The 27076-nt window shown below is 44.8% G+C and overlaps 1 protein-coding gene across 1 annotated transcript in view; it reads right to left on the reverse strand.

The window, feature by feature from the left end:
• The window catches only part of LOC120921534 (zinc finger protein 850-like), a 260049-nt gene that overhangs the window by 37455 nt on the left and 195518 nt on the right, over window positions 1-27076 (reverse strand). Inside the window, 1 exon segment of the mRNA XM_040334033.1 lies at window positions 7206-8278. Coding sequence (XP_040189967.1) covers window positions 7206-8278 — 1073 coding nt within the window.

Raw genomic sequence — 27076 nt, forward strand, 5'->3', positions numbered from 1 at the left:
CTGGAAGGCCAGGGGAGTATTGGGAGAAATTGAGGCTTTCCCTTACAGATATGGGAGGGGCAACATAACCTAAAGTACAGCTATGGGTGGGATTGAAGGGAAGACATTTTAGGGGGCTCCTTCCACACAAGAAGGAAATGTTATCTGGAAGGACTAGGAATCCATCGGACCAATGGGGATTAAACATTCTGCAATTACATTGAGAAACCATGAAATGTTACTGGCCTGTGATTGGCTCTCCTATTGTTAGCAAAGTAAGTGAGACTCCCCTTGTCGGTGTCATTAATGGAATTTATAAAACGTTTCCTATAAATTTAAAAAGGTGACCCCCTTGGGTAGGTCCCCATCCTAATATGAGTCTGTAGTCCCTGCTACTACAGGAAACATGTGGCCGATCATTTACACCTTTTACAGCAGGACAGTAAATATCAGAAGACAATCCAAACATAAGACCAACAGCAGGAAGTCTGATAACTGAATGTGTAATGTAATCTGTCATTATCCTTCCCAGAGTTCCCTCCGCAACATCGTTTTATCGCCTGTTATCCTGTCTGTAGATCTGTTATACGGGAGACTCCGAAAAACAACAACTTCCATGCTAATGACAGATTGCACCATTTATGGAATTATTAGTTACACTTTTTTTTCCAATCAAATACTTTTTATTTTATTTTCCATTTTACAACAAAAGAAGAACTCAAAACACACAAAACATTCCCACAAAACAAAAATAAAATAGTTAGAGCCGGTTCACACTGGGGCGATTTGTGATCCGACTTGAAATCGCCTCAAGTCGTCCCAAGTCGTGCTGTCAAGAAAAACAATGCAAGTGAATGGGACTGGTGTTAATACACACGACTCAAGGCGATCCGACTTCAAAAGAAGTTCCTGTACTACTTCAATCCGACTTGTAGGCGATTCCTACCCATTGATTTCAATGGAAGTAGCTTTCAAGTCTGATCCCTGTTCATAGTGAGGCGATTTTGCCAGAAGCAGAGAGGAATTTACCCAGAAGCCCCCAGGTACTCCCCTGTCCCCAGGCAGCCCCCACCTTCTTCCCACCTTCTTGGCAAGGATTACTTTCACTTTCTTAGTACGTTGTCTCTGTTTGCAGCACGGCTGCCAGAGTTAGGAAAGAGGCCGTGGATAATGAGTCCCTTATAAGGCTGGTAAAAGAGAGACCATGCCTCTACGGCAAGAGGGACCCCTTTTACAAGGACCAAATGAAGAGGGGCAATGCCTGGCTGGACATTTCTCGCCTGACCTTTGAGGATTGGGGCATATTGTCTGAGACCGACCACACTGCTAAAAGTAAGTGTAACCTTTTTATTATATGTCTCTTTTCCTTGCCTAGGCATGCTGGTTGTAGTTCCATACATGCCACTTGTTTGCACAGAGAATGGCGGCATGAACTCCCTCACCGGCATCAATAGATCCCCTGGCAGGAACAGTATATCCCATGCTGGCAATAGTAGATGAAGACAGGAACCATAGATTCCCCAAAAAAGTAGATCCCTAACAGGAACACTACTTCAAATGACAAGAACAATAGATCCCTGATCGGAACACTAGTTCACATGATAACAACAATAGATTTTTGACAAAACTAGATCCCTGGCAGGAACAACAGATCCCTCAACAACAATAGATCCCTGATCGGAACACATGTTCACATGAGAACAACAATAGATCCTTGACAACACTAGATCCCTGATCGGAACACATGTTCACATGAGAACAACAATAGATCTTTGACAAAACTAGATCCCTGGCAGGAACAACAGATTCCCCAACAACAATAGATCCCTGATCGGAACACAAGTTCACATGAGAACAACAATAGATCCTTGACAACAATAGATCCCTGATCGGAACACAAATTCACATGAGAACAACAATAGATCTTTGACAAAACTAGATCCCTGGCAGGAACAACAGATCCCCCAACAACAATAGATCCCCGATCTATTGTAACGCACAGAGAGCATTTTAGACACAGGAAAACAGGGAACAGGGAAGAAGAAATCAAACAGGAAGAAGAATGATGTCAGAAGAGCTTAGTAGCTCTGATTGGCCATTTCTGACATTCCCTGTCCTGGAGGCGATTTATAAATCGCCTCAGATCGCCCTGTGGTTCACATTCAAGTCGTGTCGGAATCGCCTCTGGAAGTCGCGCTGGAAGTCGGATCGCCCCAGTGTGAACCGGCTCTTACACTTTAGTGCCGACATCATAACATTTCCAGGGATGAGAAGTGTTCTTTGAGGGGCTGGGGGGGCAATGGACACACGTCCGGTCTCCTCCCCTTCTTGCTGTGACCCAGAAAGCAATGTCTATGATGTCACTTCCAGGTCAGCCTCTCTGTGTCTGTTTTGCAGAGCGACCTGCATTGAAAAACATTCAGTGGAGCCCAGAGGAGACATTGGGGGTCTTTTAGACCCTGCATGTCTCATTAACCACTTACCCCCAGGACCATTTTGTTGCTAAATGACCGGGCCACTTTTAGCGATTTGGCACTGTCACTTTAACTGACAATTGCGCGGTCGTGCGACGTGGCTCCCAAACAAAATTGGCGTCCTTTTTTCCCCACAAATAGAGCTTTCTTTTGGTCGTATTTGATCACCTCTGTGGTTTTTATTTTTTGCACTATAAACAAAAATGGAGCGATAATTTTGAATTTTTTTTTTACTTTTTGCTATAATAAATATCCCCCAAAAAGATCTAAAAAAGAAATCCTCAGTTTAGGCCGATACGTATTCTTCTACATATTTTTGGTAAAAAAAATCGCAATAAACGTTTATAGATCGGTTTGCGCAAAAGTAATAGCGTCTACAAAATAGGGGATAGTTTTATAGCATTTTTATATATTTTTTTACTATTAATGGCGGTGATCTGCGATTTTTATCATGACTGTGACATTATGGCGGACACATTGGAAACTTTTGACACATTTTTGGGACCATTGTCATTTTTACAGCGATCAGTGCTATAAAAATGCACTGATTACTGTGGAAATGACACTGGCAGTGAAGGGGTTAATCACTAGGTGGCGCTGTAGTGGTTAAGTGTTCCCGTGATTCTTACTGTAGGGGGCGTGGCTTGCTGTGACATGTCACTGATCATGTTCCCAATGACAGGAAACCCAATCAGTGGCAGTGTCAGCTAGGCAGAACAGGGAGTTCTATCTAACCGTGACACAATCGCGGTATGCTGTGGTGATCGAGTCCGCGGGACCCGCAGGCGCACTCATGGAGATCGCGGCGGGCACGCGCCCTCATCAACCGTTTCTTAAAGGGGACGTACAGGTACGTCCTTTTGCCTGCCCGTGCCATGCCGCAGACGTATATCTGTGTGCGGCGGGTGGCAATCGGTTAAAGAGAACCTGTCACCTAAAAAAATATCACGTACAGGACTTTTTGTCCCCTATGTGATGAAAGAAATGTATTTTTACACCCAAGCACATAAATTCTCCCCCCAAAAATAACTTGAGGCCACATAGACGCATGTAAAAATGTAAACGCATGTTTCAGGGGTGCCTATCAGTGAAAACATTGATTAGGATACATGTTACATATAACTGCGCACGAAGGAGTGAGAACAATTCTTGCACCAAACCTCCTCCTTGACCGCTTGCCAACCAGCTGCCGTCATATTACTGCGGCAGGTCGGCTCATTCCCGCAGACCGTAGCTTTACGTTGGTCCCTTTAAAGGGGTTGTAAAGGTTCGTCTTTTATTTTCTAAATAGGTTCCTTTTAAGCTTGTGCATTGTTGGTTCACTTACCTTTTCCTTCGATTTCCCTTCTAAATGATTTTTTTTTCTTTATCTGAATTCCTCACTTCCTGTTTCTTCTCATTAAGCTTGCCCCATCATCCGAGCCGTTCTGGCTGGGGGTTAGTCAGCGTGTTCACCCCCTCTCTTGGGACTACATCCCTGTGTGGAGACACTGTGAACGTTCACAGCATCTCTTCACAGAGATGTAGTCTCCCCGCAGGGATGTAGTCCCAAGAGAGGGGGCAAGCACGCTGACTAACCCCCAGCCAGAACGGCTTGGATGATGGGGACAAGCTTACTGAGGAGGAACAGGAAGTGAGAAATTCAGATAAAGAAAAAAAACAGTTAGAAGGAGTTCCTACAAGCTGGGAACCACAATCTGTCATCTGCTATAGTGAGTTCCCTCCCCCCACAGTTAGAACACACATTAGGGAACACAGTTGACCCCTTGATCGCCCCCTAGTGTTAACCCCTTCCCTGCAAATGACATTTACACAGTAAGCAGTGCATTTTTATAGCACTGATCGCTGTATAACTGCCTATGGTCCCACTGTGTCAAAAGTGTGCGATATGTCCGCTATAATGTCGCAGTCCTGATAAAAATGGCAGATTGCGCCACTAGTAAAAATAAACAATAATAAAAATGCTATGAATCTATCCTCTATTTTGTAGACACTATGGGCCTGATTCACAAAGGAGATACGACAGAGTATCTCAGATACTCCGTTGTATCTCTCGGAGTATCTATGCGACTGATTCAGAGAACCAGTTACGCATAGATTTCCCTGAGATCCGACAGGTGTAATTGTTTTACACTGTCGGATCTTAAGGATGCAATTCTAGGCCGGCCGCTAGGTGGCGAGGCCATTGCGGCCGGCGTAGAATATGCAAATGAATACTTATGGCGATTCACGAACGTCCGAACGGCCCGTCGATCTAAATCTACGTTGTTTCCGTCGAGTTACGCCGCGTAAAACTAGGGCTGAGCCCTAGCACTCTTAAGCCATGTAAAGTATGGCCGTCGTTCCCGCGTCAAAATGTAAAAATCAACGTTGTTTGTGTAAGACGTCCGTGAATGGCGCTGGACGCCATTTACGTTAACGTCTAAGCAAATGACGTCGGTGCAACGTCAGTTAGCGCAATGCACGTCAGGTAATTTACCCGACAGAGCATGCGCACTACGTCCGGCGCGGGAGCGCGCCTAATTTAAATGGGACTCGCCCCATTCGATTGGGCCCGCCTTGCGCCGGACGGATTTAAGTTACACCGCTGCAAATTTCAAGGTAAGTGCTTTGTGAATCGGGCACTTAGGCATGAAATTTGCGGCGGTGTAACTTAAATCATTTAAGTTACGTTGCGCCCGGGCTATGAGAATCAGGCCCTATGGGCCAGATTCAGGTACAATTGCAGCGGTGCAACGTAACCTGTTTACGTTACACCGCTGCAAGTTTTCAGTGTAAGTGCCCGATTCACAAAGCACTTACCTGTAAACTTGCGGCGGTGTAACGTAAACCCGTCCGGCGCAAGCCCGCCCAATTCAAATGGGGCATGTACCATTTAAATTAGGCGCGCTCCCGCGCCGGACGTTCTGCGCATGCTCCGTTCGCAATTTTCCCGACGTGCTTTGCGCGAAATTACGGCGGCGCAACGTGTTTGTGAATCGCGACGTGCGTAACGTACTTACGCCAAAAAAAAATTCTAAATCGACGCAGGAACGACGGCCATACTTTAACATGGTGGAGTAATTTTACACCATGTTAATAGCACACTTAACTTTGCGACGGGAAAAAAAGACTTGCGCCGACGTAACGAACGCGAAAACCTTCGTGGATCGCCGTAACTGCTAATTTGCATACCCGACGCTGGAAAATGACGCAAACTCCACCCAGCGGCGGCCGAGGTACTGCATCCTAAGATCCGACAGTGTAAGTCAATTACACCTGTCGGATCTTAGGGCTATCTATGCGTAACTGATTCTATGAATCAGCCGCATAGATACGACAAGAGATACGACGGTGTATCAGGAGATACACCGTCGTATCTATTCTGTGAATCTGGCCCTATACATTTTGCACAAACCAATCAATATGCACTTTTTGTGATTTTTATTATCAAAAATATGTAGAAGAATACGTATCGGTCTAAACTGAGAAAAATATATATATATTTTTAAATAGTGGCTATTTATTACAGCAAAAGTTACAAAATAGTGTGAAAACAGTTCAGTCATTGGTGCTTATCTGAAAGAAAAAAAATTAAAAGGTAAAAAAATTCACAGGCCTTGGTGTGTGTGTCTAATGCACTAAAGTCGGTGCATCATTACATTCCAGCTTGCTCACAGTAGCATTTTATCTTTTCACTTCTTCCCTAGCTTGTGGGATGACATCGGGGCTCTGAAACTTATGGGACAAACACAACTCCTTTAACCTCCCTGGCGGTATGATGCTTTCAGAAAAAACATGCTGAAAGCGGTACCATTATTTGCAAGGAAATTTGGCGTTTTATATTGTAGGTCTGTAATTTTTAGAAATAAATCACTTAAATCTGACCAAACAAGATTCTAATAGGCATCCCGGGTATGACATTTTTTTAAAAACAAAATTATAAATTATAATATAATAAATAATTATAAATAATTATAACAAATAATAATATAATTATAATAACACTTATTCAATAATGTAATCAAATTAAAATCACTGAAATTTGCTCAGTTGCAGAATTGTTGCTGTCATTATTTTTTTTTTTTATGACGAATTTCCCCGCAAATCGCTATCGCTCAATTCTGCAAGTGATTATAATTTATTATCGCTGTTTTCTAGCTGATCTAAAACTATTTTTGACATAAAGGGACACTTTTGGTTGCTATGGACAATCTACAGTTTGCAGGGAGAAAGAAACGTTTTTATTATATAAAATGACATGCAGGGCACTGGACAGACCACTAGGGACAGGGGGGTGTGTTTTTTTTACATACAGTACTGTAATCTATAAGATTACAGTATACTGTATGTAATGTGTTTGTTTACGTTTTTGAATTTGGCGCCGTTCTCCGTCCCCGTGCGTCGTAACGTCGCAGGGAACGGAGATCGGCGTCACACGGAGGCACTATGTGAATCGAGCGAGGTCCCGCTCGCTCACACAGCGCGGTGGCATCGCTGGATCCAGGGACAAGGTAAGTAAAAAGTGCCTGTGGATTCAGCGAGGCAAGCCGAGACTGACTCGGGGTTACCGATCGTAGCAGGAAAATCTAACCCCGAGTCAGTCTCGTGAACACCGCCAGGCAGGTTAATAACCCCCATCTTCCCCGAGTTTACTCTCTACAAGCTTCTATGCTGAAGCTTGTGAATCCTCAGGCAATATATTAGCCCGGCATTAATTGTAAAATCTTTGTCACATTCAGAGCATTAAAATGGCTTCTCTCCAGTGTGAACCCTCTGGTGTGTGATAAGATTTGACTTCAGTCTAAATGCTTTGCCACATTCAGAACATTGATATGGCTTCTCTCCAGTGTGAATCCTCTGGTGTACGGCAAGATATGACTTAGTTGTAAAAGCTTTGCCACATTCAGAACACTGATACGGCTTCTCCCCAGTGTGAATCATCTGGTGTGTGATAAGCTCTTTTTTGGTTCTAAAAGCTTTGCAACATTCAGAACACTGATATGATTTCTCCCCAGTGTGAACCCTCTGGTGGCGTGTAAGGTGTGCCTTCAAAGTAAAAGCTTTATCACATTCGGAACATTCATATGGCTTATTTCCAGTATGAATCATCTGGTGTCTCATAAGGCATGCCTTCTGTGTTAATGCTTTGCCACATTCAGAACATTGATATGTCTTCTCCTCAGTGTGAACCCTCTGGTGTGTGATAAGCTCTTTCTTGGTTCTAAATTTTTTGCCACAATCATAACACTGATATGGCTTCTCTCCAGTGTGACCCCTCTTGTGTGCGATAAGATTTGACATAGCTGCAAATGTTTTGCAACATTCAGAACATTGATATGGCTTCTCCCCAGTGTGAACCCTCTGGTGTATGATAAGCTCTTTCTTGGTTCTAAAAGCTTTGCCACATTCAGAACACTGGTATGATTTCTCCCCAGTGTGAATCCTCTGGTGGCTGGTAAGGTGTGACTTTGATGTAAAAGCTTTATCACATTTGGAACACTCATATGGCTTATTTCCAGTATGAATCATCTGGTGACTGATAAGTTGTGCCTTATGTGTAAAAGCTTTGCCACATTCAGAACATTCATATGGCTTCTCCCCTGTGTGAACCCTCTGGTGTATGATAAGCTCTCTCTTGGTTTTAAAAGCTTTGCCACATTCAGAACACTGATATGATTTCTCCCCAGTGTGAATCTTCTGGTGTCCAGTAAGTTTTGACTTCAATGTAAAAGCTTTTTCACATTCGGAACACTGAAATGGTTTCTCTTCAGTGTGAACCTTCTGGTGTGTGATACGTTTTACCTCCATTGTAAAACTTTTATCACATTCCAAACAAGAAATATCTTCTGAAATGACTCCTCTCACGTATTCATAGGTTGGACTTTACTATAAAGCCATTGTCACTTCCATGGAACTGAAATTACTTATTTTGTGTTGTCCTCTGAGGTTGGATCAGTGTTTAAGAGGACCCAAAACATAAATGACATACAGAACACGGATATGTCTTGTGTCCTGTATGAATCCTCCAGTGAACGACAATAAAGACTTCAGTCACTTATAACACCCATATGGCTCGTTTCCCATGTGACTCCGTTTTACTGATGAAGACCAACATGACCGAAAACGTTGTTCCTCAATTCACCTGTACAGGAGAAAAAATAGAAGTCAGAATTCTATAAAAAGGATTCAATAAAGTTTCTTCCTTTTTTAACATTTATTATTAACCGCTTCCTACTCTGACTATTGTAATATGATGGCCAAGCAGGAGCCCTATTCTTCTGGAAGAAAATATCTTGTACGGCCCCTCAGGGCCAAGCTCTGGCGCAGTCTGTCACTTGTTGTGTCCACTGGACATAGCAGATGACTGATCAGTGAAACAGCCCCATACCAGTACCATGTGATTGCTGTGACCAATCACAGCAGATCACATAACAATTGTAAACAATGAATGGCTTTGATTCATGGCGTTCATTGTGTGGTTGATTACAGTGATCACATGGTAAAGACAGGGCCAATCACAGCTAATAACAACAATGCACACTGAATAAATCTATTTCATTCAATACAAATAATTGCTTATAGCAATGAAATTCACTGCTATAAGCAAAGCATAAGCAAAATCCTGATTACCTTCCAGAGTAATTGCTCTGGTCTGTATTGCTCTGGTCACAGTATGCATGTAAAAAAAAATATATACAAAAAAAAATAATTAAAAATGATTATGTGAGAAGGATTGGAGTCGTTGTTTTGATTGGTAAGGAAGTGATGGGATATGAAAATTGTGTGACCTGTTGGCTGACTTCATCTTTATTCAGACATCATACAGGAATGCATTGTCACCTGACCCGGCTGTAACGCTCATTAACCACTTCCATACCGGGCCTATTCTGGCACTTCTCTCCTTCATGTAAAAATCATCATTTTTTTGCTAGAAAATTACTCAGAACCCACAAACAGTATATATTTTTCAGCAGACATCCTAGGGAATAAAACGACGCTCATTGCAACTTTTTATCTCACACAGTATTTGTGCATTCATTTTACAAACGTCTTAAAAAAAATGGTTCCATGAATTAAAAAATAACAAAACAATAAAGTTAGCCCAATTGTTTGTATAATGTGAAAGATGATGTTGATGATTTTTCTTTTACACTTTTTTAATCATTTTCATTCCTATTACAAGGAATGTAAACATCACTTGTAATAGGAATCTATTGTGACAGGTCCTCTTTATGGAAAGATGCGGGGTCAATAAGACCCCACATCCCTCCTCCAGGCTGGAAAGCATTGAGAAAAAACTTCACATATCTCATGCTGACTAGGGATGAGCCGAACATACCCGGGTTCGGTTCGCACCAGAACATTCGAACAGACCGCGGGTTCGCGCGAACATTTAGAACCCCATTGAAGTCTATGGGACTCGAACGTTCGAATTAAAAAACGGTCATTTTAAAGACCAATATTCAATTTAATGTTGGAAAACGTCTTTCAGAACCCGGGTCTTGCCCCAGGGAACATGTATCAATGGAAAAAAAAGTTTTAAAAACTGCCGTTTTTTCCGGAGCATCGATTTTAATGATGCTTAAAGTGAAAAAAAAAATGAAAAATTCCTTTAAATATCACACCTGCTGTGTGTCTCTAGTAGTGGCACGTGTTTAGAAATGTCCCTGCACAACATGAGATTATTATAAGAACAAAGTAATTTAATACTGCTTGCGCACGTGCTGTGTGGCAACAATATCTCGATTATTTTAGGGGTGGTGGGGGGGCCATTATATTTTGCGATTAAAGAGCAAACTTGCACTTGCACTAAATGCGCTTATTTGAACATAAACAGGACACGTGCACTTACAGTAAATGCGCTTACGTGCGATTAAAGAGCAAAATTCCACTTGCAGTAAATGCGCTTACGTGCGATTAAAGAGCAAAATTGCACTTGCAGTAAATGCGCTTACGTGCTATTAAAAAGCAAACTTGCACGTACACAAAATGCGCTTAGGTGCAAATAAACAGGACACGTGCAGTAACACCCAGTATGTTTAGGTGTAAACTACACAGCACACAGGCAGGCAATACAACACGTTAGAGCACTACAGCTATGCACAATCTCCTGCCTGACAAATACTAAGAGCAGATCTAGCTAAGCTATACAGGGCCAGATTCACATAGCTCAGCGGATCTATAGATCCGCTCGATCTACGTGATTTAAGATCCGCTCCCGCAAGTTTAGGAGGCAAGTGGCTAATTCACAAACCACTTACCTCCAAACTTGCGACGGCGGATCCTAAATCCCCCGGCGGAATTCTAATTCCGCGGCTAGGGGAGTGTACTATTTAAATCAGGCGCGTTCCCGCGCCGATTTAAATGCGCATGCGCCGTCCGGGGAATTTCCCGGCGTGCATTGCTCCCACTGACGTCACTAGGACGTCAGTGGTTTCGACGTGAGCGGGACTTGCGACGCGCATGTTCGTGAATCGGCGTACGCAAACGACGTTGGAAAATTAAAATTCGACGCGGGAACGCCAGCTATACTTAACATTGGCTGCGCCTGCTAAAAACAGGGGTAAGTATACGACGGGAAAACGATGTAAGAAAACTACGGAAACGACGTAAGAAAACTGCGACGGGTCCGCGTACGTTCGTGAATTTGCGTATCTCGCTGATTTACATATTATTTATCGTAAATCAGCGGGAACGCCCCCGCCGCCATTTTTAAATTGAAAAAAAGATCCGACAGTGTAACACAGTGTAACACTGTCGGATCTAGCCCTATCTATGCGTATCTGATTCTATGAATCAGGCGCATAGATAGGACCAGTGTAAGTCAGAGATACGATGGTGTATCTGTAGATGTCTGTAGATACACCGTCGTATCTCTTTGTGAATCTGGCCCACAGTGTATAAATATATGTACAACTCCTAGGGATGTATATATATATATATTCTCTACACACTGTATTTCAAGCTAAACTGACTACCCTGCTCTATCTATCTATCTAAAAAGATAATATCTCTGTCTCTCTAACTGCTCTCTGTAACAAGCCGGAACACACTACACGAGGCCGCCCAGAAGGCGGCCTTTTATAGTGTGGGGCGTGTGCTAAAGCCCTGAGACATAATTGGCCAAAGCAACCCAGGCTTTGGCCAATTATGGCTCTTCGTTTTTTGCGCGCTGTGATTGGCCAAGCATGCGGGACATACAGCATGCTTGGCCAATCAGCGCTCAACGCCGCAGTGAATTATGGGCCGTTTTGCGTCACTCGAATTTGGCGCGAACGACCCGTTTTTTTCGAATTCCGACGAACGATCGAACGACCGATGTTCGAGTCGAACATACGTTCGTATCGAACGCGAAGCTCATCCCTAATGCTGACAGCCACGATTGCAGCTTTGTTTACATTCGGGAACCCGGGCATGACATCATAACGACACGTCCGGGCTTCCGACGGCCATAGAGATGACTGGTGACCATTTGGTCACCATAAATCACTATGGTCATCATCCGGCGCTGGCCGATTCTTTCTCCAGGCCCCCAATGGCATGGAAGAGCCCGGAGAAGCACCAGATGATGGTGGGAGGGGGCAAACGTCCCCTCCTATCGCCTATAAGAATGATCAAGCAGTGGAAATTCCGCTATGATCATTCTTATCGTGCACAGAATTGCCGGCTGCAAAGAATGATATCTGAATGATGCCTGTAGCTGCACCCATCATTCAGATATCCCCCCCGAAAGTCAGAAATGTCATATGATGGTGTGCAGTAGGGAAGTGGTTAATAATTGTCTCGTTAATGAATGCAAAATCCACTTGCCAAACACAATATATATATGTGTTTTGGTTTTGAAGTGGTTTATGGGGGTTATGGCTGAAGCCGGCAATTCTGTTTCTCATAAAAGCGATCTGAGCAGCTGATTAGCCACTGGATCACATTTAGAAGCAGTGAGAGAGGTCGCCCCCCTCCCGCTGCTCACGGGTATTTCTCTGGCTTACTTTTCCTCCCGGTTTTCAGGCCTTTTGGTATTAAAGTACTGAGATTTTAGATCCAGTATTTTTCTTTACATTGTATCCTATCAAAGTCTCCTCTCCTAGGGGGATACATTTAGGGAAAAGATCCCCTTCAGTTTCAGGTCGTCTCTTTTTCCCGCATGGATTTTCCTAAAATGTTTTGCTAAAATATTCTCTTTTTCTTTCTCCAGGAGGTCCCTTGATGTCCCTCAGATGTTCACCGATACGGATTTTCAATCGTCGCTTTGTTTTCCCCTCTATAGAATTTTTTACATGGACATCCCAACATGTATAGCAATTGTCAGATAAACGCTTTAAACCCGGATCACTATGCAGGTAAAGGACCTGGCCCCTTTTTGTGATTCAGCATTGCATCGCTTTAACTGACAATTGTGCGGTCGTGCGACGTGGCTCCCAAACCAAATGGACGTCCTTTTTATAAAAAAAACTTTTTTTACTATTAATGGCAGCGATCGGCGATTTTTTTTGTTACTGCGACATTACGGCGGACACATTGGACACTGTTGACACTATTTTGGGACCATTGTCATTTTTGCAGCGATCAGTGCTATAAAAATGCACTGATTACTGTAAAAATTACACTGGCAGTGAAAGGGTTAACCAGGAGGGGGCGCTGTAGGGGTTAAGTGTGCCCTAAGGGAGTGTTATTACTGTGGGGGGCGTGGCTGTGCGTGTGACGTCACTGATCGTCGTTCCCTAACACAGGAAACAAACAAACAGTGACAACCACACTAGGAAGCATGGGGAGAGGTTTGTTTACACTTACCTCTCCCCGATCTTCCTCTCTGTGACCCAATCGTGGGACATCTGCGGCGATCGGGTCCGCTGTTCCCGCGGGGACGGTCACTGAGAAAAGGCACACTGCATATCGTCATGCAGCGGTCCTCAAGTGGTTAAAGTAACGCAGCGCCATATTGCAAAAAATAGCCTGGTCATTAGGGGGTAAAACCTTCCGGTCCTTAAGTAGTTAATGAATAAATATAAACTCTGCTGGTTTGATTGATTTCCTGAGTTTCTGGTTTTGTCTGATAGAATAGTGAAATGCGTTGAGTCTCTGTCAGGTGACCTCTCTCGGTATTGGCTCCTCCCATAGAGAACACCCAGAGAGAGGTGTATGGTAATGATTGGCTGTGTACCAAGTGTAAGCCGGGAGACAATGATCAGAGCCGTGCATACAAAGAGAGACGTTCTCTCACCGATACATAAATACATTTCCTCTTTCCTGGTTATAAAACCCGTCGCTTTGCCAACAGAGAAAGATTTGTGATTTTTTTGTTCTCTTTAACAAATGTCTGAATTCCTTCCAAAGATCAATAAAGCCGAGAAAACGGCAAGAAAGGAAGAAGAAAGAGCAGAGACGGTGCTTGCTGACTTTTCCGGGAATGATTGTGAGAGAAGAAAAGGGATTTCCTATTCCATAGTGAAAGAAACGAGGAGAGAGGAACCTCTAGGTGTCGGATAAAGACAGATTTTCACTTTCTGCTCCGACTCTACTTGTTTCTTTCAGCTTTGCTGGAACCCGGCTTCTCTTCCCGTATGGGGGATGGGGGCAGCCCTCAGTGTTTGGACTTTATTAACCCCCAATTCGTTCTTTGGACCTTTGGTGGATTTTTTGATACATCTGTGGGAAAAATAGATATGAGGGGGTTGATGGGACTTCTAAGGTGCAGAATAGGACACAATAGTATCAAATATGATATGTAAGAATTTTTTCATTCAATCAACAAATAAAAAATTGTTAAAAAGGTAACAATTCAGTTCATATCAATGCAGTTTTACGGACACAGCACTGTAGAATGGAGTTCCCAACATGTTTCGCCCATATGTCAGGCTTCTTCAAGGGATGCTGTCCAATTAGAGGTACAAGCCTTCTATTAAGAAATATATATATATATATACATATAATAATTGCATCAAAAATCTATTTAGGATCACATAATATACACACATTTCTTTATTTATTCCAAATAAGAATATATTTGGGTCCAGGACGATTCTGTACATACATGCGCACATTCAGGTCTCTTAAAGTGATAATCAAATCACTAAGAAAAGTCTCAGGTGTCTCTCTGCATCGATGAAACCATGTGTGTATATTATGTGATTCTAAATAGATTTTTGATGCAATTATTATATGTATATATTTTTTCTTAATAGAAGGCCTGTTCCTCTAATTGGACCCCCTGAAATTGCATCCCCTGAAGAAGACCGACATATGGGCAAAACATGTTGGGAACTCCATTCTACAGTGCTGTGTCCATAAAACTGTATTGATATGTACTTGTCAATTGTAACTTAAAAAAAAAAAAATATTTGTTGTTTAACTGCTTAAGGACCGCCACACGACAATATACGTCGGCAGAGCGGCACGGCTGGGCATAAGCACGTACAAGTACGTTGCCTTTAAGAGCCCAGCCTTTGGTCGGCACACTTGCGGACCAGTCCTGAGCTACGTGACCGCGCCCGCGGGACACGCGGAACCGATCGCCGCCAGTGTCCCACGATTGGGTCACAGAGCTGAAGAACGGAGAGAGGTGAGTGTAAACAAACCTTTTTTGCGTTCTTCCTAGTGTTAGTGATCGTCTGTTTCCTGTCATAGGGAACAATGATCAGTGACATGTCACCCAGGCCACGCCCCCTACAGTAAGAATCACACACTAGGGCATACGTAACCCCTACAGCGCCACCTAGTGGTTAACCCCTTCACTGCCAGTGTCATTTTCACAGTAATCAGTGCATTTTTATAGCACTGATCGCTAAATTTCAAAAGTGTCCGATGTGTCCGCCGTAAGGTCGCAGTCACGATAAAAATCACTGATTGCCGCCATTACTAGTAAAAAAAAATATTAATAAAAATGCCATAAAAACTATCTCCTATTTTGTAGATGCTATAACTTTTGTGCAAACCAATCAATAAACACTTATTGTGATTGTTTACCAAAAATATGTCAAAGAATTCGTATCAGCCTAAACTCCCCATTGGTGCTTGCATGACGTTGGTGGGGACCCGCCCACCATCTTGGGTATTTATAGCGTTCAACGTCCAGCATTTCAATTCCCATGTCTCCACTGCAAAGACACTTTGGCCTGGATTCAAGAAGCAATTGCGCCTGTGTAACCATAGGTTACACAGCGCAATTGCTTACTTGCCCCGACATAACGAATGCTCCTGATTCAGGAACCGCGTTACGCCAACTGCAGCCTAAGATATGCGCGGCTTAAGGCTCTTATGCCCGCATATCTTAGGCTGCATTCTTGCAAAGGCCGCTAGGTGGCGTTCCCGTTGTGCTCAGCGTATAGTATGCAAATTGCATACTAACACCGATTCACAACGTTGCGCGAGCGTTGCGTACGCAATTTACATCAATTCCGTTCGGCGGTTTTCGCCGAAATTTGAAATTTATGTACTTTGCGTAAGTGATTCGTGAATGGCGCTGGACCCCATTCACGTTCACTTTGAAGCAAATGACGTCCTTGCGATGTCATTTGCCGCAATGCACGTCGGGAAAGCTTCCCGACGGAGCATGTGCTCTACGATCGGCGCGGGAACGCGCCTAATTTAAATAATTCCCGCCCCCTATGGGATCATTTAAATTGCGCACGCTTACGCCGGGCATTTTGCCGGCACGCCCGCGCAATTTACGGAGCTTCTGCTCCGTGAATCAAGGGCAGCGCAAAAAAATTGCGGGGGCGCAGGGCAAAAACGTTGCCCTGCTCCTCCGTAAAAAAAGCGCAATTGTTACTGAATCTGGGCCTTTGATTTTTGTTCTCTCAGACAATCACCCTTCACCAGGAAGTTTTTGTTGTAGTATTTTCTGTTCACATATTATTTTATTTTATTTTTCCCCTCTTTGCATTTATTATTGGGCACTTGTTCACTCCTGGTTTTTACATTGCCAATTTTACTAATATACCCCCATTTCAGGGTTATCACCCCCGGCATCTCGGGGCATTTGTTCACTTGGGATTTCTTCACTTGGGGCAGGACACATTTTCAGATACAAACACTATGGCCCAGATTTTTAAAGGGCTTACGCCGGCGCAGCGCCATGTACGCCTTTGTAAGTCCTAATCTGGGCCGTCGTATCTATGCGCCCGATTCTTAGGCCCCGTACACACGATAGAATCTATCCGCAGATAAATCCCAGCAAATGGGTTTCTGCGGATAGATCCTATGGTGTGTACACGCCAGCGGATCTGTTTCCGCGGAGAAATCTCCTCTGGGATGGATTCCAGCAGATCGAATATTTGTTGTGCTGCACAACATATCCATCTGCTGGAATCCATTCCAACGGATGGATCCGCTCGTCTGTACAGACTTACCGGATCCATTCGTCCAAAGGGATTCCCCGCACGCGTCGTAATGATTTGACGCATGCGTGGAATTCCTTATATGACAGCGTCGCGCCCGTCGCCGCGTCATAATCGCGGCGACGGCGCGACACGTCATCGGCAGAGGATTTCCGCGCGGATTTCAATGGGATGGTGTGTACACTCCATCCCATCGAAATCAGCGGATTTCTTTGAGAGGATTTATCCGTGGAAACGGTCCGCTGGACCGTATCTGCGGATAAATCCTCTCGTGTGTATGGGGCCTAAGAATCAGTTACGCATAGATATCCATTCGATCCGACAGGCGTAAGTCTCTTACACCGTCGGATCATAACTGCAATTTTTTTTTCCCGCTAGGTGGCGCTTCCGTCGATTTCCGCGTTGAGTATGCAAATTAGCTAGATACGCGAATTCCCGAACGTACGCGCGGCCGACGCAGTAAAGTTAAACGTTTAAGTTAGGCTTTTCCCAGCGTAAAGTTGCCCCTGCTATGTGAGGCGCAGCCAATGTTAAGTATGGCCGTCGTTCCCGCTTCAAAAATTTATAAAATTACGTTGTTTGTGTAAGTCGTCCGTGAATGGTGCTGGACGTAATTTATGTCCACGTCAAAACCAATGACGTCCTTGCGACGTCATTTAGAGTAATGCACGCTGGGAAATTTTAGGGATGGCGCATGCGCAGTTCGTTCGTCGCGGGGACGCGCTTCATTTAAATGAAACACGCCCCCTACCCGCCCGAATTTGAATTCCGCCGGGTGATTTACGCTACACCGCCGCAACTTTGCAGGCAAGTGCTTTGTGAATAAAGCACTTGCCTGAAAAACTTGCGGCGGCGTAACGTAAATCAGATACGTTACGCCCACACATTTTTACGCTGATATACGAGAATCTGCCCCTTTGTCACATTTACTCGTTACACTTTTTCTATGTGTACATTTACACTTTCAGATTCAGTGTGGATCAGGTGTGTCCTCCCACCTTCCCCTCACATTATCACTTAATGGTTATCTGGGACCCTGATGTAGGGAAGGGGCTCTCTGGGGACCCTGATGTAAGTAGGAGGCTCTCTGGGGAAACTGGTGTAAGAAGGAGGCTCTCTGGGGACCCTGATGTAAGAGGGAAATCTCTGGGGACCCTGATGTAAGTGGGGGGGTCTCTGGGGACCCTGATGTAAAGGGGTGCTCTCTGGGGACCCTGAGGTAAGGCAGAGGCTCTCTGGGGACTCTGATGTAAAGAGGGGCTCTCTGGGGACCCTAATGTAAGGAGGGGCTCTCTGGGGACCCAGGTGTATGGAAGGGGGATCTCTGGGGACCCTGGTGTAAGGGGGTGCTCTCTGGGGACCCTGACGTAAGGCAGAGTCTCTCTGGGGACTCTGAAGTAAATAGGGGCTCTCTGGGGACCCTGATGTAAGGGCGGCTCTCTGGGAACCCAGGTGTATGGAAGGGGGATCTCTGGGGACCCTGGTGTAAGAGGGTGCTCTCTGGGGACCCTGAGGTAAGGCAGATGCTCTCTGGGGACTCTGATGTAAAGAGGGGCTCTCTGGGGACCCTGATGAAAGTAGGGACTCTCTGGGGACCCTGTAATAAGGGTGGCTCTCTGGGAACTCTGATGTATGGAAGGAGGCTCTCTGGGGACCCTGATGTAAGGAAGAGGCTCTCTGGGGACCCTGATGTAAGTAGGGGCTCTCTGGGGACCCTGATGTAAGGGTGCTATCTGGGAACCCTGATGTAAAAGAGGATTCTCTGGGGATCCTGATGTAAGGAGGGGCTCTTTGGGGACTCTGATGTAAAGAGGGGCTCTCTGGGGACCCTGATGTAAAGGGGGGCTCTCTGGGGACCCTGATGTAAAGGGTAGGCTCTCTGGGGACTCTGATGTAAGGGGGGCTCTCTGGGGATCCTGATGTAAGGAGGAGGCTCTATGGGGACTCTGATGTAAAGTGGTGCTCTCTGGGGACCCCAATGTAAGGTAGAGGCTCTCTGGGGACCCCAATGTAAGGCAGAGGCTCTCTGGGGACCCTGATGTAAGAAGGAGGCTCTCTGGGGACCCTGATGTAAAAGGGGATTCTCTGGGGACCCTGATGTAAAGAGAGGCTCTCTGGGGACCCTGATGTAAAAGGGGATTCTCTGGGGATCCTGATGTAAAGAGGGGCTCTCTGGGGACCCTGATGTAAAGAGGAGGCTCTCTGGGGACTGTGATTTAAGGGGGGCTCTCTGGGGACTCTGATGTAAGAGGGGCTCTCTGGAGTCCCTGATATAAGAAGGAGGCTCTCTGGGGACTCTGATGTAGACCTAGCAATGCCCCTAGTGAGGATCAATAAACTATTATCCTCTTGTGAAGCTGAAAGCTGACCTAATGTGACCTCCCCACCATCACCTAGGTCCTGGAGTCTGTCGGATGTGTGGGGCAAGAGGGAAGTATATGACCCTGGAGGCCACAATATACGGAGTCTCATGTTGTGTCCTCCATCACAGATATGAACCTTTCACTCATCAATGTCTTTACAGTCCCTCCACAATCACACCCATCAGACCACAGCAAACTACTGCTCTATATTACATTGTTATACCAACCATCTCCAAACCTCCATCAGACTTCTCTCTGGAACCGGCCACCATCTTTTAAATGGTCAAAACAGTCTAACAGTCAAAATACAGAGAGGTGACTGACAGACCTGACACCAAAAAACTGCCTGAAAACTTCCAACACAACACATATGAGGTAAGTCCATGAGGTGTGACCCCGGCAACAAAGAACCTCCACAAAATCTGACACAACATTGTAGAAACATCCCAGCTGAGAAAATTCATCCACAAGAAACCATCCAACAAACAATCCAATAAATGGTCCAACAGAGAATGCAAAGTGTCCCGACCCCTCTTTCCTCAGACAGATCCAGGTCTGCCGTCAATGCTTCCTCTGTTCAGATCCAGCACCGTCCAAGCTTCTTTACCCCCCCAGTCCACAGACAACACCCCTCAGTGTAGAGAAAAACAAACTGCTTTATTATCACACATGGACACACAGATATCTCTCCTGTTGGAAAACAGTGCGGGTCAAACTGTCCAATGACAAAGGCCACACAGGTCAGGTGTGTTCAACCTTCTCAATACACAGTCTCACCAGCAGGGGGGGGTGGAGAAATCCCCCCTCCCTTTTTCCTCACAGCAAACACACTTGCACATCCCATAATAGTCTAGGCAGCCACAATAGAACAATAGAATAGTCACACCCCACCCAATCACAGCAAATAGTCCAACAGCATGGGACAGCCCACATTATATACATTTTACAAGGTTCTAGTGTGGCGAGTTCCCCAAACCCCCGACCCAAAGTCACTCCTGTCACACAAAGCATTGAGGAGCACCTTACAGACCGTCTCCAATACCAAACACAGAGACCCCGACACCACCGACCTAAGGAGAGCCCATGGCACCCTACAGGGGAATACCAACCAATCCTTACCTGATCCTTCCATAAATGTCCAAATCTCCCAGGAATAGAGATCAAATCTTACTAAACAAATCTGCTGAACCCCGACATAACTTTTGAATAGAGAGAGCAGACTGCGCAAAGGACAAAACAATAACAAAGCTGCTGAACACTGAGGGTCAATAAGTCCTTGGTCAGAGTATGTAAAAAAAAGCAGTGCAGCGCTACTAACAAAATGATGAAAGTCCAAAAAACAAATAATTAATCAAAATGAAGAGAGGATAAGGGTGACTTCTGGAACTTCAATAAGGTGATCGGATGAAGACTCCTTATAAAACAGTCAAGTATCCTTAGATAGAAATACAAGCCGCTCACCTTAGCAGATGGACCTGTGGGTGAGCAGCAGGTCAAATGCGCTGTCCCTCTAATAAGGGGGTATTATAAGATGATAACGATGCCTCCTCGTCGATCCTTTTCTCCAAACCGACTTTCAGTGGCGGATGGTCATCTGGTATACTCTCATGTAGTTGAATGGCATGAAGAAGTATAAAGTAGACACATAGTGCTCTCCGTATAGTAACCAAAATGCAATAAATGTATTTAAAATAAAAGTACTCACAAAAGAGGCACTATATCCTAGTGCATAGAATATGAGCATATATCGATAAAATACCAAGTAGGTGGCTGTCCTGACATCAAAAATGGAAGCCTCCCGGGGCTACTTGGTATTTTATCGATATATGCTCATATTCTATGCACTAGGATATAGTGCCTCTTTTGTGAGTACTTTTATTTTAAATAAATTTATTGCATTTTGGTTACTATACGGAGAGCACTATGTGTCTACTTTATACTTTTTCATGCCATTCAACTACATGAGAGTATACCAGATGACCATCCGCCACTGAAAGTCGGTTTGGAGAAAAGGATCGACCGAGGAGGCATCGTTATCATCTTATAATACCCCCTTATTAGAGGGACAGCGCATTTGACCTGCTGCTCACCCACAGGTCCATCTGCTAAGGTGAGCAGCTTGTATTTCTATCTAAGGATACTTGACTGTTTTATAAGGAGTCTTCATCCGATCACCTTATTGAAGTTCCAGAAGTCACCCTTATCCTCTCTTCATTTTGATTAATTATTTGTTTTTTGGACTTTCATCATTTTGTTAGTAGCGCTGCACTGCTTTTTTTTTTACATGAACCCCGACATAGGCTTTACTTTTCTGTACCAGAGGTGACAACACCTTATCAGGTAAAGCTGCTGGAAAATATAAAGATCCTCCCCTCCCCCACTACTGACCTACCTGGCGGGCAGGATGGAGGTTTCTGTATCTTAGGTAGTGTATATAATAGCAGAGTAATGGGGTGTTGTGTCTATAAATACTCTGAAATGACCCCCTTCTTCATCCCTCCATCTAAAATAGATCCCAATCTTCTCTGTAGACCTAATACAGGGCCTGACAATTTCTCCTATAAAATCAGATCGTTGTCACATGACCTCATTGTCATCATATGATGGTGTTCTGTCAGATTAGGTGACCCGTCAGAATTGGTAACGGAAGTGACGTATCTTGCTTCACCCCGCACTCCTCCACAGTAAGGATACACGGAGAAGGGGGAAAGCGGACATCTTGGTACACCCACCGGAGTTTTGTATTTCACACTTATTTTTAACAGGAAACGGAGCTTATACAGTGAAATACGGGATTTGGAAATCTTCGGACTGTTTACATGTTGAATTATAAAAGTAGCGCTGTTCTGTCAGATTGGCAAACCTGTCAGATCAGAAGGTTTGTCGCTAATTTTATAATTCAACATCTAAACAGTCCGTCAGATTTCTCCATCCCGTATTTCAGTATATAAGCCGAGTTTTCTGATAAAAATAACTGTGAAATGCAAAACTCCGGTGGGTGTAACAATGGGGTTGCCACCTTTTTGTCAAGCCAAACCCCAACACTTTAGTGGCGCACTGCATTGTTTTTCATTTGCAGTATACATTATAGAAATGTAAAAGACCCGGGACACCCTTTTGGGAGCCCCAAGAACAGTAGTAATGTGATGCCGTGATGAACACTGGGTGTGGCCAAAAGGTCAGTCTGTCCCCCAGTACAATCCCCCCAGGTCAGTCTGTCCCCAGTACAATCCCCCCAGGTCAGGCTGTTCCCCAGTACAATCCCCCCAGGTCAGTCTGTTCCCCAGTACAATCCCCCCAGGTCAGTCTGTTCCCCAGTACAATCCCCCCAGGTCAGGCTGTTCCCCAGTACAATCCCCCCAGGTCAGTCTGTTCCCCAGTACAATCCCCCCAGGTCAGTCTATTCTCCAGTACAATCCCCCCAGGTCAGTCAGTTCCCCAGTACAATACCTCCCAGGTCAGTCTATTCCCCAGTATAATACCCCCAGGTCAGTCTGTTCACCAGTACAATCCCCAAGGTCAGTCTGTTCTCAGTACAATCCCCAGGTCAGTCTATTCCCCAGTACAATCCCCCCAGGTCAATCTGTTCACCAGTACAATCCCCCCAGGTCAATCTGTTCCCCAGTACAATCCCCCCAGGTCAGTCTGTTCCCCAGTACAATCCCCCCAGGTCAGTCTGTTCCCCAGTACAATCCCCCCAGGTCAGTCTGTTCCCCAGTACAATCCCCCCAGGTCAGTCTGTTCCCCAGTACAATCCCTCCTGGTCAGTCTATCCTCTAGTATAATTCCCCCCAGGTCAGTCTGTTCCCCAGTATAATCCCCCCAGGTCAGTCTGTTCCCCAGTACAATCCCCCCAGGTCAGTCTGTTCCCCAGTACAATCCCCCCAGGTCAGTCTGTTCCCCAGTACAATCCCTCCTGGTCAGTCTGTTCCCCAGTACAATCCCCCAGGTCAGTCTGTCCTCTAGTATAATTCCCCCCAGGTCAGTCTGTTCCCCAGTATAATCCCCCCAGGTCAGTCTGTTCCCCAGTACAATACCCCCACGTTTGTCTATTCCCCAGTATAATCCCCCAGGTCAGCCTTTTCCCCAGTATAATCCCCCAGGTCAGTCTATTCCCCAGTACAATCCCCCAGGTCAGTCTGTTCCCCAGTACAATCCCCCAGGTCAGTCTGTTCTCCAATACAATCCCCCAGGTCAGTCAGTTCTCCAATACAATCCCCCAGGTCGGTCTATCCTCTAGTATAATCCCCCCAGGTCAGTCTGTTCCCCAGTACAATCCCCCAGGTCGGTCTGTTCCCCAATACAATACAACTAGGGCAGTCTGTTTCCCAGTATAATCCCCCAAGGCCAGTCTGTTCCCCAGTACAATACCCCCAGGTCAGTCTATTCCCCAGTACAATCCCCCAGGTCAGTCTGTTCTCCAATACAATCCCCCAGGTCAGTCTGTCCCACAGTACAATCCCCCAGGTCAGTCTGTCCCGCAGTACAATCCCCCAGGTCAGTCTGTCCTCCAGTATAATCCCCCCCAGGTCAGTCTGTCCCCCAGTAAAATCCCCCCAGACCAGTCTTCATCTCAGTATAATCCTTCCCTCTCCCATGTCAATTTGTCCCCCAGTATAATCTCCCGTCAGTCTTTAAAGATAAAGAAAGTAACTAAAGACATATAGTCCTCTTTACCTTTCCCTGCAGCCTCAGTTGCACTGCCTATGAATGAATACATTTATATTCATTCACAAGCTGAAGCATAGTAAGTAAAAAGAGGGAACGGTCAGGGAAAGGGATGGGCGCAATTAATCCACTGTTATGTATAGGAAATAATATATATTACCTATATTGATCGTGTACCCAAGTGGGTTGTGTTGCTGTAATCTGGACTGTTATCGCAAAAAATGTCAGGTAGGAAAAAGAGAAGAGAAGGAGGGAAGGGAGAAAGAGAGGGGGGGAAGGGGGAAGGGTGAGGGAGAGGGAAGGGAAAGATTGGGTTTAAAGAAGATAAGAAGAAAAAGATAGAAGATCAGCCAGTTGGCTTAAAGAGGATTACTTTTAGCAACACTGTTATGATCAATTAGAGGAATCCGTGATACGTTTAAATTATTTATTAGTATCAAAGTTTGTTTAAGGCATTAAAAGTTACAAGTTTAATGAAAATATTATATGTATCAATGGTGGCCAGAATAATATTAATGGCTACCTTCAAAAAGGTAAAAATACAAGAAACATGCGCAATAAATACGGACAGGACATAGACAAACATTTAACAACTAACGTGATCCGGACACGTTCTGTTCAGACCGATCATGTATCGACACTCTAAATTTTATGTCAATAATTTGGATGCAAAAGTATAATAACAATGAAGTATGACCGGACAGATATGGTCCCTACTACACCAGCTAAGCTGTTTGCATCTAACCAATGGGGTGTCGATATTTGAGTGATGGGGCTGAACATAGGCTAGGAGGGGGTGGGAGGAGGAGGGGATGGGTATTCCTGGATTGTTAGTGATTGGACTATTAGTTGGTAGTAGATAGACTAAAATGTCTGTTGATGGTTAGTCCTAGAGTTATTCAGGAATCACAGTAAAGTCCAGGTATTTTGAAAGGTAAACAATTTATGCTGATCGCTGATCATTTAGTTGTTCAGGGTAACACGGATGGCTTACTTTGGCTGTGTAAGTGTTTCGCTGTTGCTTAGATGCGAAGTATGGCTGTACATATATTGTTACATGCTATGTCAGAGTACACCAACAATGAGTGTAGACATGTTTCAAACAATATATATTCTGAGGCTAAACGCTATATCCAGTGTGAGAAGCCAGTGTGAGTTAGTTTGTACAGCAAGTCATCCCAGATAGGGGAAAAATCAATACTTTACCAGACCATGGTCGGCAGTGTGTATAGAGCGAGTCCGTCTTTGTGCCGCTGCCTGCAATGTAGACCGCACAGCCGGGACGGCTCTTTTTTCTCAATCTCCCCCGTTGTGGTCGGCACAGTGCTGAAATCCTGTTGGCCAGCTGGGAGATGTTTATCTTTTGGCACCTTGCAGTGATGTTTCCCTTGTTACTGCCGACTCGTACACACAAGTACTGTGTTGCAGCCCGTGGCCCGTGTTGCGTTCAACGCGATCAGCGCAATCCACCCGCGTCGGGCGACAGACGCCTCCAATCCTCCGATCCTTCGTTCACCGACTCCTAGCTTCCGGGGTCAGGTGATCACGCTACTAGGTGACGTCAACGCGTTTCGCCAGGCGCATTGGCGTAGCTTCGTCTTGGAATCCAGGAATACCCATCCCCTCCTCCTCCCACCCCCTCCTAGCCTATGTTCAGCCCCATCACTCAAATATCGACACCCCATTGGTTAGATGCAAACAGCTTAGCTGGTGTAGTAGGGACCATATCTGTCCGGTCATACTTCATTGTTATTATACTTTTGCATCCAAATTATTGACATAAAATTTAGAGTGTCGATACATGATCGGTCTGAACAGAACGTGTCCGGATCACGTTAGTTGTTAAATGTTTGTCTATGTCCTGTCCGTATTTATTGCGCATGTTTCTTGTACTTTTACCTTTTTGAAGGTAGCCATTAATATTATTCTGGCCACCATTGATATATATAATATTTTCATTAAACTTGTAACTTTTAATGCCTTAAACAAACTTTGATACTAATAAATAATTTAAACGTATCACGGATTCCTCTAATTGATCATAACAGTGTTGCTAAAAGTAATCCTCTTTAAGCCAACTGGCTGATCTTCTATCTTTTTCTTCTTATCTTCTTTAAACCCAATCTTTCCCTTCCCTCTCCCTCACCCTTCCCCCTTCCCCCCTCTCTTTCTCCCTTCCCTCCTTCTCTTCTCTTTTTCCTACCTGACATTTTTTGCGCATAGTAACCATAGTTTACTATGCTTCAGTGATGAATGAATTAATTTGATTGATTTAATTTTTTATTAAAGCGGATCTCCACCCTTATTTACACTAGCCCTCCATCTTACTACCGGTCCAATCTAAGCCTGAATCGGCTATTTACATTTTAATTGCAAAATCTGTACCTTGTATTTGAGCAGTGGTTCCGGTCTGCCCCCCTCGGGTTTTTGACGGGTTTTTTGGCGTTTCCTGCGCCACGCTGTGCCTGCTGGGAGCTATTCTCAGAGCTTGTAATATTCGGCTCTTATGAGACATCGCGCAACTTCATTTTGGAGGAAGTGACGCCGATGTAAACAAAGGAAGGGGCGGGCGTTTTAAACTTCTCCATTGCAGAGACGCTCACGCCGACGGGCACATTCGCCAGTGCGCATGCACGAGATCGAGCGGTGGATGCTGGGACAGCATCCACCGCAAATAGGAAGTAGCTCCTTGTTTGATTCGAGCGCCCAAAGCCAAGATGGCCACGGGACGTGAAGGAGAATATAACTGTTTATTTTGGTTGGAATAACAGCGGAGGGGCGGACGAAAACCGGATACGTGAGTTTAGCACAGCAGTGCTAATACACATTTAAATTTGCAAAAAATAAAAAAAACGATTGAGCCGCGGGAGATCCGCTTTAAAGGGCCAATTTTTGTATGGCTACCCCACTTTTTTATATATATTTTTCTTTGATTCTTCTTTTTTTTGTAAAGGGCCCCCCTGCTTCTCAATTCGCGGCAGCCCCCCTGCTTCTCAATTTCAGGCGGCAGCACCCCCCCCCCGGTTCTCTGCTCCAGGGGGCCCATGCCTGAAGCTGTGTAAGGGGCCCCATAATTCCTGATGGCAGCCCTGCCTAAGACAGACCTACTCAGTGGTGTTACAACAGATGATCCCTCAATATCGCCTCTCGAAGAATAATCTACCTTCAATCTATCAATATTCCTAAAATATCTCTACAAGTCCGGTGCCAACAAAAACTTCTTCATTAGAACTTTAGAGCTAAAGGCCAAACCTTTCCCCAGAAGGTCCATCTT

This window comes from Rana temporaria (assembly GCF_905171775.1).
Source record: "Rana temporaria chromosome 2 unlocalized genomic scaffold, aRanTem1.1 chr2a, whole genome shotgun sequence".
Lineage (NCBI taxonomy): Eukaryota > Metazoa > Chordata > Amphibia > Anura > Ranidae > Rana > Rana temporaria.